Here is a 13,705-nt window from a genome sequence, read left to right as displayed (position 1 = left end):
GAGACTGTTATACATGCATTGGGTTTGTTTACCTGGCCATCATCACCAACTGCTAATTCAGCATTTTTGATAACCTGAACTGCCTGAACTGCTTTCACTTGTGTCGCTTCCACCTTATTTCTTTCTATTTCTATGGTGTAATTCTTCAAAAACTCTGAAGATATCTAAATTGCCGCTAAATTGTTGGTCAACAATTTACTATAGGAGCGTATACAGATAAGGCCTTCATAACACCTTTATGAAGCCAATCATGAGACCTTTGTGAATTTTGAAGGATTATTCATAACAACCGTAATCCATTTATTCAACATCATTCTTGAGGCGATTTCAAATGAAAACTCTTAAAGGTGTTATGAATACCTTATACCCCGTAGAGCAAAGTGTTAACAATTGTTGCATTATAGCATGTTTAAATAATTCTAAGAGGATTTCTGCAGACATTATTTCTCCAGTTAATGTTGATTTGAAAGTCTTTTATTACATGTGTTAAATTGTATGATACAGAAACAAGTGCTGTATTGCATATTTTCAAATATAGTGAGTTAATAGCTTAAATCAGCAGGGGAAATGACAAAAATCAAAAATAATATTTCTGTGTATATAAATGATTAAATTACATAAATGCATAATATACCAGCTCAGCTGTAGCTTTGACTAAAATGAGAAATACTGTATAATATTAAAAAGTAGTACATTGGGGAAACACGTGACCTATTAACCCTATCAAGAACAATGCAATTTTGTTATAAAAATAAAAGCAAGTCTGTGTTTGATCTTCTCAAAAGTAATGGTGTATGGATTACATAAAAAATATATTATTTGTTGTGATGATGAGCAGATATAGATGATTGGCTGTTATTTTGATAGCCTTGTCACCTCAGAAGATGCCGTTTCTTGTGGTGTACTGTACGTTGTAACCTCTGTGTCGTTGCCAGCGTCTCCTTAAAGCTGCACAGCCGCCACATAAAATGCACTGCAAAACAAGGATGGAGAAGTATGATTCACATGTAAAATCAAATCATTGCAGAGATTTAGCATATTTTTTTTATTAAATACTCTGTCAAATATGTAAATAGTATACACAGTACACAAGTGAACACAAGCCTATACATACACATAGCAGGATCCACAGGGGTACCAGAATGATAGCGATGCCACAGGGGATGATAATGGCCAGAGCCCAGCCAGGAAAACCTCTGTCACTTGTACTGAAAGGAGTGGTCAGCAAAAGGGTAGTAGGTGGTGAGGTGCTGGTAGTTGTGGTTGGTGCAACAGTGGTTGTTGGGAGACCTAGAATACAAAGTGAACAATATTTAGAGGGTATTATAAACTTGTGATATATAAAATTGTTACATGCAGTTTGATGACTCACTGGCATCAAAAAAGCATAGCAATCATGATCAATGACAACAAAATATGCGTACCTGAGACTTTTAAAACATCCCCTAGAAAGGCACTAGGGAGGTTGACGTCTTTCTCTTTGTATACATACGTCACGTTTGCCCTGATTTGATTGCCAACAACACTGTAAAGATAAAAATGGTTTCCTGTGAGAGTTGAACTGTGGAATGTGTGAACAAGACCTATTCATGGAAATAATCCTTATATCAGATCATATAAATCACATGTAGTACTGATCCACAACTGGGACATATACAACACATGCTCCCTCCATCCTGTTTAGCCGTACAGACAGCAGCTGTATGAAATCAGCAGACATTCTAAAGAGTGCAGTTAAGAAAATTGGGTTGTTTTGGGAGGGCTTGAAGTTGTACTCACCTAAATTTGGCTTTGGGAAAGTCAAATTGTTTGCCGTTTGGTTCACTGAGAATATCATGCAGCTAAAAGGAGACATAAAATTAAGTTATGAATTATTAAGATGATCTGACAGGACCATGGATGGTTATGAATTTCATGTCCAAGTTTTTAGATGTATTATGGCCTAATAATATGGCCAATATGGCCCTTAAACATTCCTGTTGAATTCTGTTGATAAACTTTACAGTACACTATCCTAGATTGAGTAATCTAGTACGAAAAAGTATCTTACTAGGCTGTTAATTGAATCCTGTATCTGGCTGTAGGTATCATCGGTGAAAGTGACTCTAGCACTTTGAAGCAGTCTCTCCTCCATGGATACATTGGTTATTTTGAAACCAAGATCAACAGCAAATGAAGTATCTGAAAGTTCTGCGAGCACAAAAAAACATCACTATATTTATTTTATTTAACCTTTAGTTAACTAGGCAAATCAATTAAGAACAAATTCTCATTTACAATTCACTATAGCAGCAGACAAAATGACCTGTTAGAATTTATGAGTTTCAACAAAGCTGATTCTGTGTGGAAAAGACACATTTAAGAAGTATTTAGAAAGTGGTAGCAGTTAATTGTTTACTTATTAATAAACAATTATTCTAAGCAGACTTAATTGTCTTGAATTTTAGGAGGAAATCTGTTTTTCAAAGTTTTTAAAATCATACTTCATGATATAAGCCGAATTTGTTCAACTCACTGATATAAGTTGCATTCTGGAGGGTGGCTTGAGTGTTTCTTTGAATTTTGAAGGTCCTGAATTGTGTAGACAGTTTCTTGTCGACGGCACTAAGGACGGCATCCTTATTGGGGACTGCAGTGTTGAGCTGGAACTCTAGTCTTACAAAAACCACCACTGTGCCAAATCTGAGAGAAAATGATAATACATTTGGACATTTTGTATGCTTTTATGAAAGCATTTGTGGTAAATGGCAGAGATACATTGTTCTTTGTTGCAAGGCTTCCTTGATTCACAATAAATATATATTAAATGATTTTGCTTACCTAGTTGATGCCACTGAAACCGTAGAAGTTGAGGTAAATGTTGCCGTTGTGGTTGTCGAGGTAGGAAGTGCAATTGTGGTTGTACTTGTAGGAGCTGCTGTTCTAGTTGTAGTAGGCGCTGCAGTTGTGGTGGTTGAAGGACCTGCATTTGTAGTTGTAGTAGAAGTTGCAGTGGCGGTTGTCATTAATATGGTTTGAGGACCTGCAATTGTGATTGGTGTTGTAGCAGCTACAGTTGTGATTTCTGTATTAGCTTCAGTTGTGGTTGTCGTAGGAGGTAAAATGGTAGTACGACCTGCAGTTGAGATTGACATTGTAGGAGCTACAGTTGTTGAGGTTGTCGTAGGTGATACAGTTGTGGTTGTCGAAGGAGGTAAAATGTTAGTAGGACCTGCAGTTGTGATTGACATAGTAGGTGCTGCTGTTTTGTTTGTGGAAACAGCGACAATTGTTGTTATAGGAGCTGCTGCAGTTGTGGTCGTGGGAGCAACAGTTGTTGAAGTAGAAGCTGCAATTGTGTGGGTCATAAGAGCTGCAGTTGTGATGGTCTTAGGAGTCAAAATGGTAGTAGGACCTGCAGTTGTGATTGATGTAGTAGGTGCTGTACTTGTGGTTGTGGAAGCATCTGCAGTTGTTGTTGTAGGTGATGCTACAGTTGTAGTTGAAGTTGCAATTGTGGGGGGCATAGGAGCAACACTTGTGATGTCTGTAGGAGCTTCAGTTGTGGTTGTCGTTGAAGTTAAATTGGTAGTAGGACCTGCAGTTGAGATTGACATTGTAGGAGCTACAGTTGTTGTAGTGAATGTTGTTGTGGTTGTCGTAGGTGATACAGTTGTGGTTGCTGTAGGGGATGCAGTAGTAATTGTAGAAGCAGCTACAGTTGTTGTCGTAGGAGCTACAGTCGTTGAAGAAGAAGCTGAAATTGTGGGGTTCAAAGGAGCAACAGTAGTGACGTCTGAAGGAGCCTCAGTTGTGCTTGTCGTTGGAGTTAAAATGTTAGTAGGACCTGCAGTTGTGATTGACATAGTAGGTGCTGCTGATGTGTTCATGGAAGCAGCTACAGTTGTTGTCATAGGAGCTGTTGTAGTGGTTGTGAGAGCTACAGTTGTTGAAGTAGAAGCTGCAATTGTGGGGGTCATAAGAGCTACAGTTGTGATGTCTGTATGAGCTTCAGTTGTGGTTGTCGTTGGAATTAAATTGGTAGTAGGACCTGCAGTTGAGATAGACATTGTTGGTGCTACAGTTGTTGTAGTGGATGTTGTTGTGGTTGTCGTAGGTGATACAGTTGTGGTTGTCGACGGAGGTAAAATGGTAGTAGGAACTGCAGTTGTGAATAAAGTAGTTGGTGCTGAAGTTGTAGAGGTCGTAGGAGCAAGAGTTGTTGTTGTAGGAGTTGCAGTTGGGATTGGCATTGAAGGAGCTAAAGTTGAGGAGTTAGCTGCTGTCGTCGTTGGGACTGTTGTTCCTAAAGTCACTGGTGCTACTGTTGTTGGAGAAGGAGCTTCTGTTGTGGTTGCAGTAGGGGATGCAGTAGTAAATGTAGAAGCAGCTGCAGTTGTTGTTGTAGGAGCTTCTGTTGTTGTTGTGATTGTGGGAGCGACAGTTGTTGAAGTAGAAGCTGCAATTGTGGGGGTCATAAGAGCTGCAGTTGTGATGGTCTTAGGAGTCAAAATGGTAGTAGGACCTGCAGTTGTGATTGATGTAGTAGGTGCTGTACTTGTGGTTGTGGAAGCATCTGCAGTTGTTGTTGTAGGTGATGCTACAGTTGTAGTTGAAGTTGCAATTGTGGGGGGCATAGGAGCAACACTTGTGATGTCTGTAGGAGCTTCAGTTGTGGTTGTCCTTGGAGTTAAATTGGTAGTAGGACCTGCAGTTGAGATTGACATTGTCGGAGCTACAGTTGTTGTAGTGGATGTTGTTGTGGTTGTCGATTGAGGTAAAATGATAGTAGGACCTGCAGTTGGGATTGATGTAGTAGGTGCTGCACTTGTGGTTGTTTGAGCATCTGTAGTTGTTGTTGTAGGTGATTCAACAGTTGTAGTTGAAGTTGCAATTGTGGGGGGCATAGGAGCTACAGTTATGATGTCTGTAGGAGCTTCAGTTGTGGTTGTCGTTGGAGTTAAATTGGTAGTAGGGCCTGCAGTTGGGATTGATGTAGTAGGTGCTGCACTTGTGGTTGTGGAAGCATCTGTAGTTGTTGTTGTAGGTGATGCTACAGTTGTAATTGAAGTTGCAATTGTGGGGGGCATGAGAGCTACAGTTGTGATTTCTGTAGGAGCTTCAGTTGTGATTGTCTTAGGAGTCAAAATGGTAGTAGGACCTGCAGTTGGGATTGATGTAGTAGGTGCTGCACTTGTGGTTGTGGAAGCATCTGTAGTTGTTGTTGTAGGTGATGCTACAGTTGAAATTGAAGTTGCAATTGTGGGGGTCATGAGAGCTACAGTTGTGATTTCTGTAGGAGCTTCAGTTGTGATTGTCTTAGGAGTCAAAATGGTAGTAGGACCTGCAGTTGGGATTGATGTAGTAGGTGCTGCACTTGTGGTTGTGGAAGCATCTGCAGTTGTTGTTGTAGGTGATGCTACAGTTGAAGTTGCAATTGTGGGGTGCATAGGAGTTTTAGTTGTGATGTCTGTTGGAGCTTCAGTTGAGGTTGTCGTTGGAGTTAAATTGGTAGTAGGACCTGCAGTTGAGATTGACATTGTAGGAGCTACAGTTGTTGTAGTGGATGTTGTTGTGGTTGTCGAATGAGGTAAAATGGTAGTAGGACCTGCAGTTGTGAATAAAGTAGTTGGTGCTGAAGTTGTAGAGGTCGTAGGAGCAAGAGTTGTTGTTGTAGAAGCTGCAGTTGGGATTGGCATTGAAGGAGCTAAAGTTGAGGAATTAGCTGCTGTCGTCGTTGGGACTGTTGTTCCTAAAGTCATTGGTGCTACTGTTGTTGGAGAAGGAGCTTCTGTTGTGGTTGCAGTAGGGGATGCAGTAGTGAACGTAGAAGCAGCTGCAGTTGTTGTTGTAGGAGCTTCTGCAGTTGTAGTGATCGTGGGAGCTAAGGTTGTTGAAGAAGAAGCTGCAATTGTGGGGTTCAAAGGAGCAACAGTAGTGACGTCTGAAGGAGCCTCAGTTGTGCTTGTCGTTGGAGTTAAAATGGTAATAGGACCTGCAGTTGTGATTGACGTAGTAGGTGCTGCTGTTGTGTTTATGGAAGCATCTACAGTTGATGTTGTAGGAGCTGCTGCAGTTGTGGTCGTGGGAGCAACAGTTGTTGAAGTAGAAGCTGCAATTGTGGGGGTCATAAGAGCTACAGTTGTGATTTCTGTAGGAGCTTCAGTTGTGGTTGTCGTTGGATTTAAATTGGTAGTTGGACCTGCAGTTGAGATTGACATTGTCGGAGCTACAGTCGTTGTAGTGGATGTTGTTGTGGTTGTCGATTGAGGTAAAATGATAGTAGGACCTGCAGTTAGGATTGATGTAGTAGGTGCTGCACTTGTGTTTGTTGAAGCATCTGTAGTTGTTGTTGTAGGTGATGCTACAGTTGTAATTGAAGTTGCAATTGTGGGGGGCATGAGAGCTACGGTTGTGATTTCTGTAGGAGCTTCAGTTGTGATTGCCTTAGGAGTCAAAATGGTAGTAGGACCTGCAGTTGGGATTGATGTAGTAGGTGCTGCACTTGTGGTTGTGGAAGCATCTGTTGTTGTTGTTGTAGGTGATTCAACAGTTGGAGTTGTAGCTGCAATTGTGGTGGGCATAGGAGCTACAGTTATGATGTCTGTAGGAGCTTCGGTTGTCGTTGGAGTTAAATTGATAGTTGGACCTGCAGTTGAGATTGACATTGTAGGAGCTCCAGTTGTTGTAGTGGATGTTGTTGTGGTTGTCGATTGAGTTAAAATGATAGTAGAAACTGCAGTTGTGATTGATGTAGTAGGTGCTGTACTTGTGGTTGTGGAAGCATCTGTAGTTGTTGTTGTAGGTGATGCTACAGTTGTAATTGAAGTTGCAATTGTGGGGGGCATAAGAGCTACAGTTGTGATGTCTGTTGGAGCTTGAGTTGAGGTTGTCGTTGGAGTTAAATTGGTAGTAGGACCTGCAGTTGAGATTGAGATTGTAGGAGCTACAGTTGTTGTAGTGGATGTTGTTGTGGTTGTCGAAGGAGGTAAAATGGTAGTAGGACCTGCAGTTGGGAATACAGTAGTTGGTGCTGAAGATGTAGAGGTCGTAGGAGCAAGAGTTGTTGTTGTAGGAGCTGCAGTTGGGATTGGCATTGAAGGAGCTAAAGTTGAGGAAATAGCTGCTGTCATCGTTGGGACTGTTGTTCCTAAAGTCATTGGTGCTACAGTTGTTGTAGAAGGAGCTTCTGTTGTGGTTGCAGTAGGGGATGCAGTAGTAAATGTAGAAGCAGCTGCAGTTGTTGTTGTAGGAGCTTCTGTAGTTGTTGTGATTGTGGGAGCTACAGTTGTTGAAGAAGAAGCTGCAATTGTGGGCTTCAAAGTTGCAACAGTAGTGACGTCTGAAGGAGCCTCAGTTGTGGTTGTTGTTGGAGTTAAATTGTTTGTTGGACCTGCAGTTGAGATTGACATTGTCGGAGCTACAGTTGTTGTAGTGGATGTTGTTGTGGTTATCGATTGAGGTAAAATGATAGTAGGACCTGCAGTTGCGATTGATGTAGTAGGTGCTGCACTTGTGGTTGTGGAAGCATCTGTAGTTGTTGTTGTAGGTGATGCTACAGTTGTAATTGAAGTTGCAATTGTGGGGGGCATAAGAGCTACAGTTGTGATTTCTGTAGCAGCTTCAGTTGTTATTGTCTTAGGAGTCAAAATGGTAGTAGGACCTGCAGTTGTGATTGATGTAGTAGGTTCTGCACCTGTGGTTGTGGAAGCATCTGCAGTTGTTGTTGTAGGTGATGCTACAGTTGAAGTTGCAATTGTGGTGGGCATAGGAGCTACGGTTGTGATGTCTGTAAGAGCTTCAGTTGTGGTTGTCGTTGGAGTTAAATTGGTAGTCGGACCTGCAGTTGAGATTGAGATTGTAGGAGCTACAGTTGTTGTAGTGGATGTTGTTGTGGTTGTCGAAGGAGGTAAAATGGTAGTAGGAACTGCAGTTGTGAATAAAGTAGTTGGTGCTGAAGTTGTAGAGGTCGTAGGAGCAAGAGTTGTTGTTGTAGGAGCTGCAGTTGGGATTGGCATTGAAGGAGCTAAAGTTGAGGAATTAGCTGCTGTCGTCGTTGGGACTGTTGTTCCTAAAGTCATTGGTGCTACATTTGTTGTAGAAGGAGCTTCTGTTGTGGTTGCAGTAGGGGATGCAGTAGTAAATGTAGAAGCAGCTACAGTTGTTGTTGTAGGAGCTGCTGCAGTTGTAGTGATCGTGGGAGCGACAGTTGTTGAAGAAGAAGCTGCAATTGTGGGGTTCAAAGGAGCAACAGTAGTGACGTCTGAAGGAGCCTCAGTTGTGCTTGTCGTTGGAGTTAAAATGGTAGTAGGACCTGCAGTTGTGATTGACGTAGTAGGTGCTGCTGTTGTGTTTATGGAAGCATCTACAGTTGATGTTGTAGGAGCTGCTGCAGTTGTGGTCGTGGGAGCAACAGTTGTTGAAGTAGAAGCTGCAATTGTGGGGGTCATAAGAGCTACAGTTGTGATTTCTGTAGGAGCTTCAGTTGTGGTTGTCGTTGGAGTTAAATTGGTAGTTGAACCTGCAGTTGAGATTGACATTGTCGGAGCTACAGTCGTTGTAGTGGATGTTGTTGTGGTTGTCGATTGAGGTAAAATGATAGTAGGACCTGCAGTTAGGATTGATGTAGTAGGTGCTGCACTTGTGTTTGTTGAAACATCTGTAGTTGTTGTTGTAGGTGATGCTACAGTTGTAATTGAAGTTGCAATTGTGGGGGGCATGAGAGCTACAGTTGTAATTTCTGTAGGAGCTTCAGTTGTGATTGCCTTAGGAGTCAAAATGGTAGTAGGACCTGCAGTTGGGATTGATGTAGTAGGTGCTGCACTTGTCGTTGGGGAAGCATCTGTTGTTGTTGTTGTAGGTGATTCAACAGTTGTAGTTGAAGCTGCAATTGTGGTGGGCATTGGAGCTACAGTTATGATGTCTGTAGGAGCTTTGGTTGTCGTTGGAGTTAAATTGGTAGTAGGACCTGCAGTTGAGATTGACATTGTAGGAGCTCCAGTTGTTGTAGTGGATGTTGTTGTGGTTGTCGATTGAGGTAAAATGATAGTAGAAACTGCAGTTGTGATTGATGTAGTAGGTGCTGCACCTGTGGTTGTGGAAGCATCTGCAGTTGTTGTTGTAGGTGATGCTACAGTTGAAGTTGCAATTGTGGTGGGCATAGGAGCTACGGTTGTGATGTCTGTAAGAGCTTCAGTTGTGGTTGTCGTTGGAGTTAAATTGGTAGTCGGACCTGCAGTTGAGATTGAGATTGTAGGAGCTACAGTTGTTGTAGTGGATGTTGTTGTGGTTGTCGAAGGAGGTAAAATGGTAGTAGGAACTGCAGTTGTGAATAAAGTAGTTGGTGCTGAAGTTGTAGAGGTCGTAGGAGCAAGAGTTGTTGTTGTAGGAGCTGCAGTTGGGATTGGCATTGAAGGAGCTAAAGTTGAGGAATTAGCTGCTGTCGTCGCTGGGACTGTTGTTCCTAAAGTCATTGGTGCTACATTTGTTGTAGAAGGAGCTTCTGTTGTGGTTGCAGTAGGGGATGCAGTAGTAAATGTAGAAGCAGCTACAGTTGTTGTTGTAGGAGCTGCTGCAGTTGTAGTGATCGTGGGAGCGACAGTTGTTGAAGAAGAAGCTGCAATTGTGGGGTTCAAAGGAGCAACAGTAGTGACGTCTGAAGGAGCCTCAGTTGTGCTTGTCGTTGGAGTTAAAATGGTAGTAGGACCTGCAGTTGTGATTGACGTAGTAGGTGCTGCTGTTGTGTTTATGGAAGCATCTACAGTTGATGTTGTAGGAGCTGCTGCAGTTGTGGTCGTGGGAGCAACAGTTGTTGAAGTAGAAGCTGCAATTGTGGGGGTCATAAGAGCTACAGTTGTGATTTCTGTAGGAGCTTCAGTTGTGGTTGTCGTTGGAGTTAAATTGGTAGTTGAACCTGCAGTTGAGATTGACATTGTCGGAGCTACAGTCGTTGTAGTGGATGTTGTTGTGGTTGTCGATTGAGGTAAAATGATAGTAGGACCTGCAGTTAGGATTGATGTAGTAGGTGCTGCACTTGTGTTTGTTGAAACATCTGTAGTTGTTGTTGTAGGTGATGCTACAGTTGTAATTGAAGTTGCAATTGTGGGGGGCATGAGAGCTACAGTTGTAATTTCTGTAGGAGCTTCAGTTGTGATTGCCTTAGGAGTCAAAATGGTAGTAGGACCTGCAGTTGGGATTGATGTAGTAGGTGCTGCACTTGTCGTTGGGGAAGCATCTGTTGTTGTTGTTGTAGGTGATTCAACAGTTGTAGTTGAAGCTGCAATTGTGGTGGGCATTGGAGCTACAGTTATGATGTCTGTAGGAGCTTTGGTTGTCGTTGGAGTTAAATTGGTAGTAGGACCTGCAGTTGAGATTGACATTGTAGGAGCTCCAGTTGTTGTAGTGGATGTTGTTGTGGTTGTCGATTGAGGTAAAATGATAGTAGAAACTGCAGTTGTGATTGATGTAGTAGGTGCTGCACCTGTGGTTGTGGAAGCATCTGCAGTTGTTGTTGTAGGTGATGCTACAGTTGAAGTTGCAATTGTGGTGGGCATAGGAGCTACGGTTGTGATGTCTGTAAGAGCTTCAGTTGTGGTTGTCGTTGGAGTTAAATTGGTAGTCGGACCTGCAGTTGAGATTGAGATTGTAGGAGCTACAGTTGTTGTAGTGGATGTTGTTGTGGTTGTCGAAGGAGGTAAAATGGTAGTAGGAACTGCAGTTGTGAATAAAGTAGTTGGTGCTGAAGTTGTAGAGGTCGTAGGAGCAAGAGTTGTTGTTGTAGGAGCTGCAGTTGGGATTGGCATTGAAGGAGCTAAAGTTGAGGAATTAGCTGCTGTCGTCGCTGGGACTGTTGTTCCTAAAGTCATTGGTGCTACATTTGTTGTAGAAGGAGCTTCTGTTGTGGTTGCAGTAGGGGATGCAGTAGTAAATGTAGAAGCAGCTACAGTTGTTGTTGTAGGAGCTGCTGCAGTTGTAGTGATCGTGGGAGCGACAGTTGTTGAAGAAGAAGCTGCAATTGTGGGGTTCAAAGGAGCAACAGTAGTGACGTCTGAAGGAGCCTCAGTTGTGCTTGTCGTTGGAGTTAAAATGGTAGTAGGACCTGCAGTTGTGATTGACGTAGTAGGTGCTGCTGTTGTGTTTATGGAAGCATCTACAGTTGATGTTGTAGGAGCTGCTGCAGTTGTGGTCGTGGGAGCAACAGTTGTTGAAGTAGAAGCTGCAATTGTGGGGGTCATAAGAGCTACAGTTGTGATTTCTGTAGGAGCTTCAGTTGTGGTTGTCGTTGGAGTTAAATTGGTAGTTGAACCTGCAGTTGAGATTGACATTGTCGGAGCTACAGTCGTTGTAGTGGATGTTGTTGTGGTTGTCGATTGAGGTAAAATGATAGTAGGACCTGCAGTTAGGATTGATGTAGTAGGTGCTGCACTTGTGTTTGTTGAAACATCTGTAGTTGTTGTTGTAGGTGATGCTACAGTTGTAATTGAAGTTGCAATTGTGGGGGGCATGAGAGCTACAGTTGTAATTTCTGTAGGAGCTTCAGTTGTGATTGCCTTAGGAGTCAAAATGGTAGTAGGACCTGCAGTTGGGATTGATGTAGTAGGTGCTGCACTTGTCGTTGGGGAAGCATCTGTTGTTGTTGTTGTAGGTGATTCAACAGTTGTAGTTGAAGCTGCAATTGTGGTGGGCATTGGAGCTACAGTTATGATGTCTGTAGGAGCTTTGGTTGTCGTTGGAGTTAAATTGGTAGTAGGACCTGCAGTTGAGATTGACATTGTAGGAGCTCCAGTTGTTGTAGTGGATGTTGTTGTGGTTGTCAATTGAGGTAAAATGATAGTAGAAACTGCAGTTGTGATTGATGTAGTAGGTGCTGCACCTGTGGTTGTGGAAGCATCTGCAGTTGTTGTTGTAGGTGATGCTACAGTTGAAGTTGCAATTGTGGGGTGCATAGGAGCTTCAGTTGTGATGTCTGTTGGAGCTTCAGTTGAGGTTGTCGTTGGAGTTAAATTGGTAGTAGGACCTGCAGTTGAGATTGATATTGTAGGAGCTACAGTTGTTGTAGTGGATGTTGTTGTGGTTGTCGAAGGAGGTAAAATGGTAGTAGGACCTGCAGTTGTGAATAAAGTAGTTTGTGCTGAAGTTGTAGAGGTCGTAGGAGCAAGAGTTGTTGTTGTAGAAGCTGCAGTTGGGATTGGCATTGAAGGAGCTAAAGTTGAGGAATTAGCTGCTGTCGTCGTTGGGACTGTTGTTCCTAAAGTCATTGGTGCTACATTTGTTGTAGAAGGAGCTTCTGTTGTGGTTGCAGTAGGGGATGCAGTAGTAAATGTAGAAGCAGCTGCAGTTGTTGTTGTAGGAGCTTCTGCAGTTGTTGTGATCGTGGGAGCTACAGTTGTTGAAGAAGAAGATGCAATTGTGGGCTTCAAAGGAGCAACGGTAGTGACGTCTGAAGGAGCCTCAGTTGTGGTTGTCGTTGGAATTAAATTGGTAGTTGGACCTGCAGTTGTGATTGACATTGTCGGAGCTACAGTTGTTGTAGTGGATGTTGTTGTGGTTGTCGATTGAGGTAAAATGATAGTAGGACCTGCAGTTGGGATTAATGTAGTAGGTGCTGCACTTGTGGTTGTGGAAGCATCTGTAGTTGTTGTTGTAGGTGATTCAACAGTTGTAGTTGAAGTTGCAATTGTGGGGGGCATAGGAGCTACAGTTATGATGTCTGTAGGAGCTTCAGTTGTGGTTGTCATTGGAGTTAAATTGGTAGTTGGACCTGCAGTTGAGATTGACATTGTCGGAGCTACAGTTGTTGTAGTGGATGTTGTTGTGGTTGTCGATTGAGGTAAAATGATAGTAGGAAATGCAGTTGGGATTGATGTAGTAGCTGCTGCACTTATGGTTGTGGAAGCATCTGTAGTTGTTGTTGAAGGTGATGCTACAGTTGAATTTGCAATTGTGGTGGGCTTTGAATCTACGGTAGTGATGTCTGTAAGAGCTTCAGTTGTGGTTGTCGTTGGAGTTAAATTGGTAGTAGGACCTGCAGTTGAGATTGAGATTGTAGGAGCTACAGTTGTTGTAGTGGATGTTGTTGTGGTTGTCGAAGGAGGTAAAATGGTAGTAGGACCTGCAGTTGTGAATGACGTAGTGGGTTCTGAAGTTGTAGAGGTTATAGGAGCAAGAGTTGTTGTTGTAGGAGCTGCAGTTGTGATTGGCATTGAAGGAGCTTCAGTTGAGGTATTAGGTGCACTTGTCATAGGGACTGTTGTTGCTGATGTCGTTGGTGCTACAGTTTTTGTAGAGAGAGCTTCAGTTGTGGTTGCAGTAGGGGATGCATTAGTAGTTGTGGAAGCAGCTACAGTTGTTGTTGTAGGGGCTTCTGCAGTTGTAGTGGTCGTGGTAGCTACAGTGGTGGAAGTAGAAATTGCAATTGTGGGAGTCGTAAGAGCTACAGTTGTGATTTCTGTAGGACCTGCAGTTGTGATTGACGTAGTAGGTGCTGCTGTTGTGTTTATGGAAGCAACTACAGTTGTTGTTATAGGAGCTGCTGCAGTTGTGGTCGTGGGAGCAACAGTTGTTGAAGTAGAATCTGCAATTGTGGGGGTCATAAGAGCTACAGTTGTGATTTCTGTAGGAGCTTCAGTTGTGATTGTCTTAGTAGTCAAAATGGTAGTAGGACCTGCAGTTGGGATTGATGTAGTAGGTGCTGCACTTGTGGTTGTGGAAGCACCTGCAGTTGTTG

At 42.7% G+C, this 13,705-nt stretch overlaps 4 protein-coding genes and 1 long non-coding RNA gene across 5 annotated transcripts in view; 1 reads left to right on the top strand and 4 right to left on the bottom strand.

Annotated features, from left to right (window-relative positions):
* Positions 1-13,705, top strand: part of LOC135552125 (uncharacterized) — an 87,512-nt gene that overhangs the window by 17,055 nt on the left and 56,752 nt on the right. The window lies entirely within an intron of this gene.
* LOC135552123 (mucin-5AC-like) lies at positions 492-4,646 on the bottom strand. The gene is made up of 7 exons (XM_064983546.1): positions 2,821-4,646; positions 2,516-2,682; positions 2,051-2,190; positions 1,780-1,841; positions 1,425-1,525; positions 1,115-1,290; positions 492-973 (listed from the first exon to the last, which is right to left on the bottom strand). The coding sequence occupies exons 1-7, from the start codon at positions 4,614-4,616 to the stop codon at positions 878-880; spliced, it is 2,538 nt and encodes an 845-aa protein (XP_064839618.1). The 5' UTR covers positions 4,617-4,646; the 3' UTR covers positions 492-877.
* On the bottom strand, positions 8,845-9,821 carry LOC135551611 (mucin-5AC-like). Its single transcript, XM_064982805.1, has 3 exons — positions 9,243-9,821; positions 9,150-9,160; positions 8,845-9,067 (listed from the first exon to the last, which is right to left on the bottom strand). The coding sequence occupies exons 1-3, from the start codon at positions 9,819-9,821 to the stop codon at positions 8,845-8,847; spliced, it is 813 nt and encodes a 270-aa protein (XP_064838877.1).
* Positions 9,853-11,213, bottom strand: LOC135551610 (mucin-5AC-like). Its single transcript, XM_064982804.1, has 2 exons — positions 10,357-11,213; positions 9,853-10,054 (listed from the first exon to the last, which is right to left on the bottom strand). Exons 1-2 carry the CDS (start codon positions 11,211-11,213, stop codon positions 9,853-9,855), a joined length of 1,059 nt encoding a protein of 352 aa, XP_064838876.1.
* Positions 11,245-13,220, bottom strand: LOC135551609 (mucin-2-like). The gene is made up of 3 exons (XM_064982803.1): positions 13,004-13,220; positions 11,749-12,358; positions 11,245-11,446 (listed from the first exon to the last, which is right to left on the bottom strand). Exons 1-3 carry the CDS (start codon positions 13,218-13,220, stop codon positions 11,245-11,247), a joined length of 1,029 nt encoding a protein of 342 aa, XP_064838875.1.

This window comes from Oncorhynchus masou, chromosome 13 (assembly GCF_036934945.1).
Source record: "Oncorhynchus masou masou isolate Uvic2021 chromosome 13, UVic_Omas_1.1, whole genome shotgun sequence".
Lineage (NCBI taxonomy): Eukaryota > Metazoa > Chordata > Actinopteri > Salmoniformes > Salmonidae > Oncorhynchus > Oncorhynchus masou.
Note: the sequence above shows the minus strand (reverse complement) of the source record. Positions and strands in the feature narration are given on the sequence as shown.

What these genes read in the sequence shown, in the direction of transcription:
- LOC135552123 (XM_064983546.1), bottom strand. Translation starts at nt 4,616, where the DNA reads ATGCCCCCCACAATTGCAACTTCAACTACAACTGTAGCATCACCTACA. An exon ending in CCAGAATGCAACTTATATCA is followed by an intron (nt 2,191 to 2,515) that starts GTGAGTTGAACA and finishes TTGTGCTCGCAG; the next exon opens with AACTTTCAGATACTTCATTT. An exon ending in TTTCCCAAAGCCAAATTTAG is followed by an intron (nt 1,526 to 1,779) that starts GTGAGTACAACT and finishes TTATCTTTACAG; the next exon opens with TGTTGTTGGCAATCAAATCA.
- LOC135551611 (XM_064982805.1), bottom strand. Translation starts at nt 9,821, where the DNA reads ATGACCCCCACAATTGCAGCTTCTACTTCAACAACTGTTGCTCCCACG.
- LOC135551610 (XM_064982804.1), bottom strand. Translation starts at nt 11,213, where the DNA reads ATGACCCCCACAATTGCAGCTTCTACTTCAACAACTGTTGCTCCCACG. An exon ending in ACAACTGGAGCTCCTACAAT is followed by an intron (nt 10,055 to 10,356) that starts GTCAATCTCAAC and finishes TTACAACTGTAG; the next exon opens with CATCACCTACAACAACAACT.
- LOC135551609 (XM_064982803.1), bottom strand. Translation starts at nt 13,220, where the DNA reads ATGACAAGTGCACCTAATACCTCAACTGAAGCTCCTTCAATGCCAATC. An exon ending in AATCTCAATCTCAACTGCAG is followed by an intron (nt 12,359 to 13,003) that starts GTCCTACTACCA and finishes CAACAACTGTAG; the next exon opens with CTCCCACGATCACAACAACT. An exon ending in ACAACTGGAGCTCCTACAAT is followed by an intron (nt 11,447 to 11,748) that starts GTCAATCTCAAC and finishes TTACAACTGTAG; the next exon opens with CATCACCTACAACAACAACT.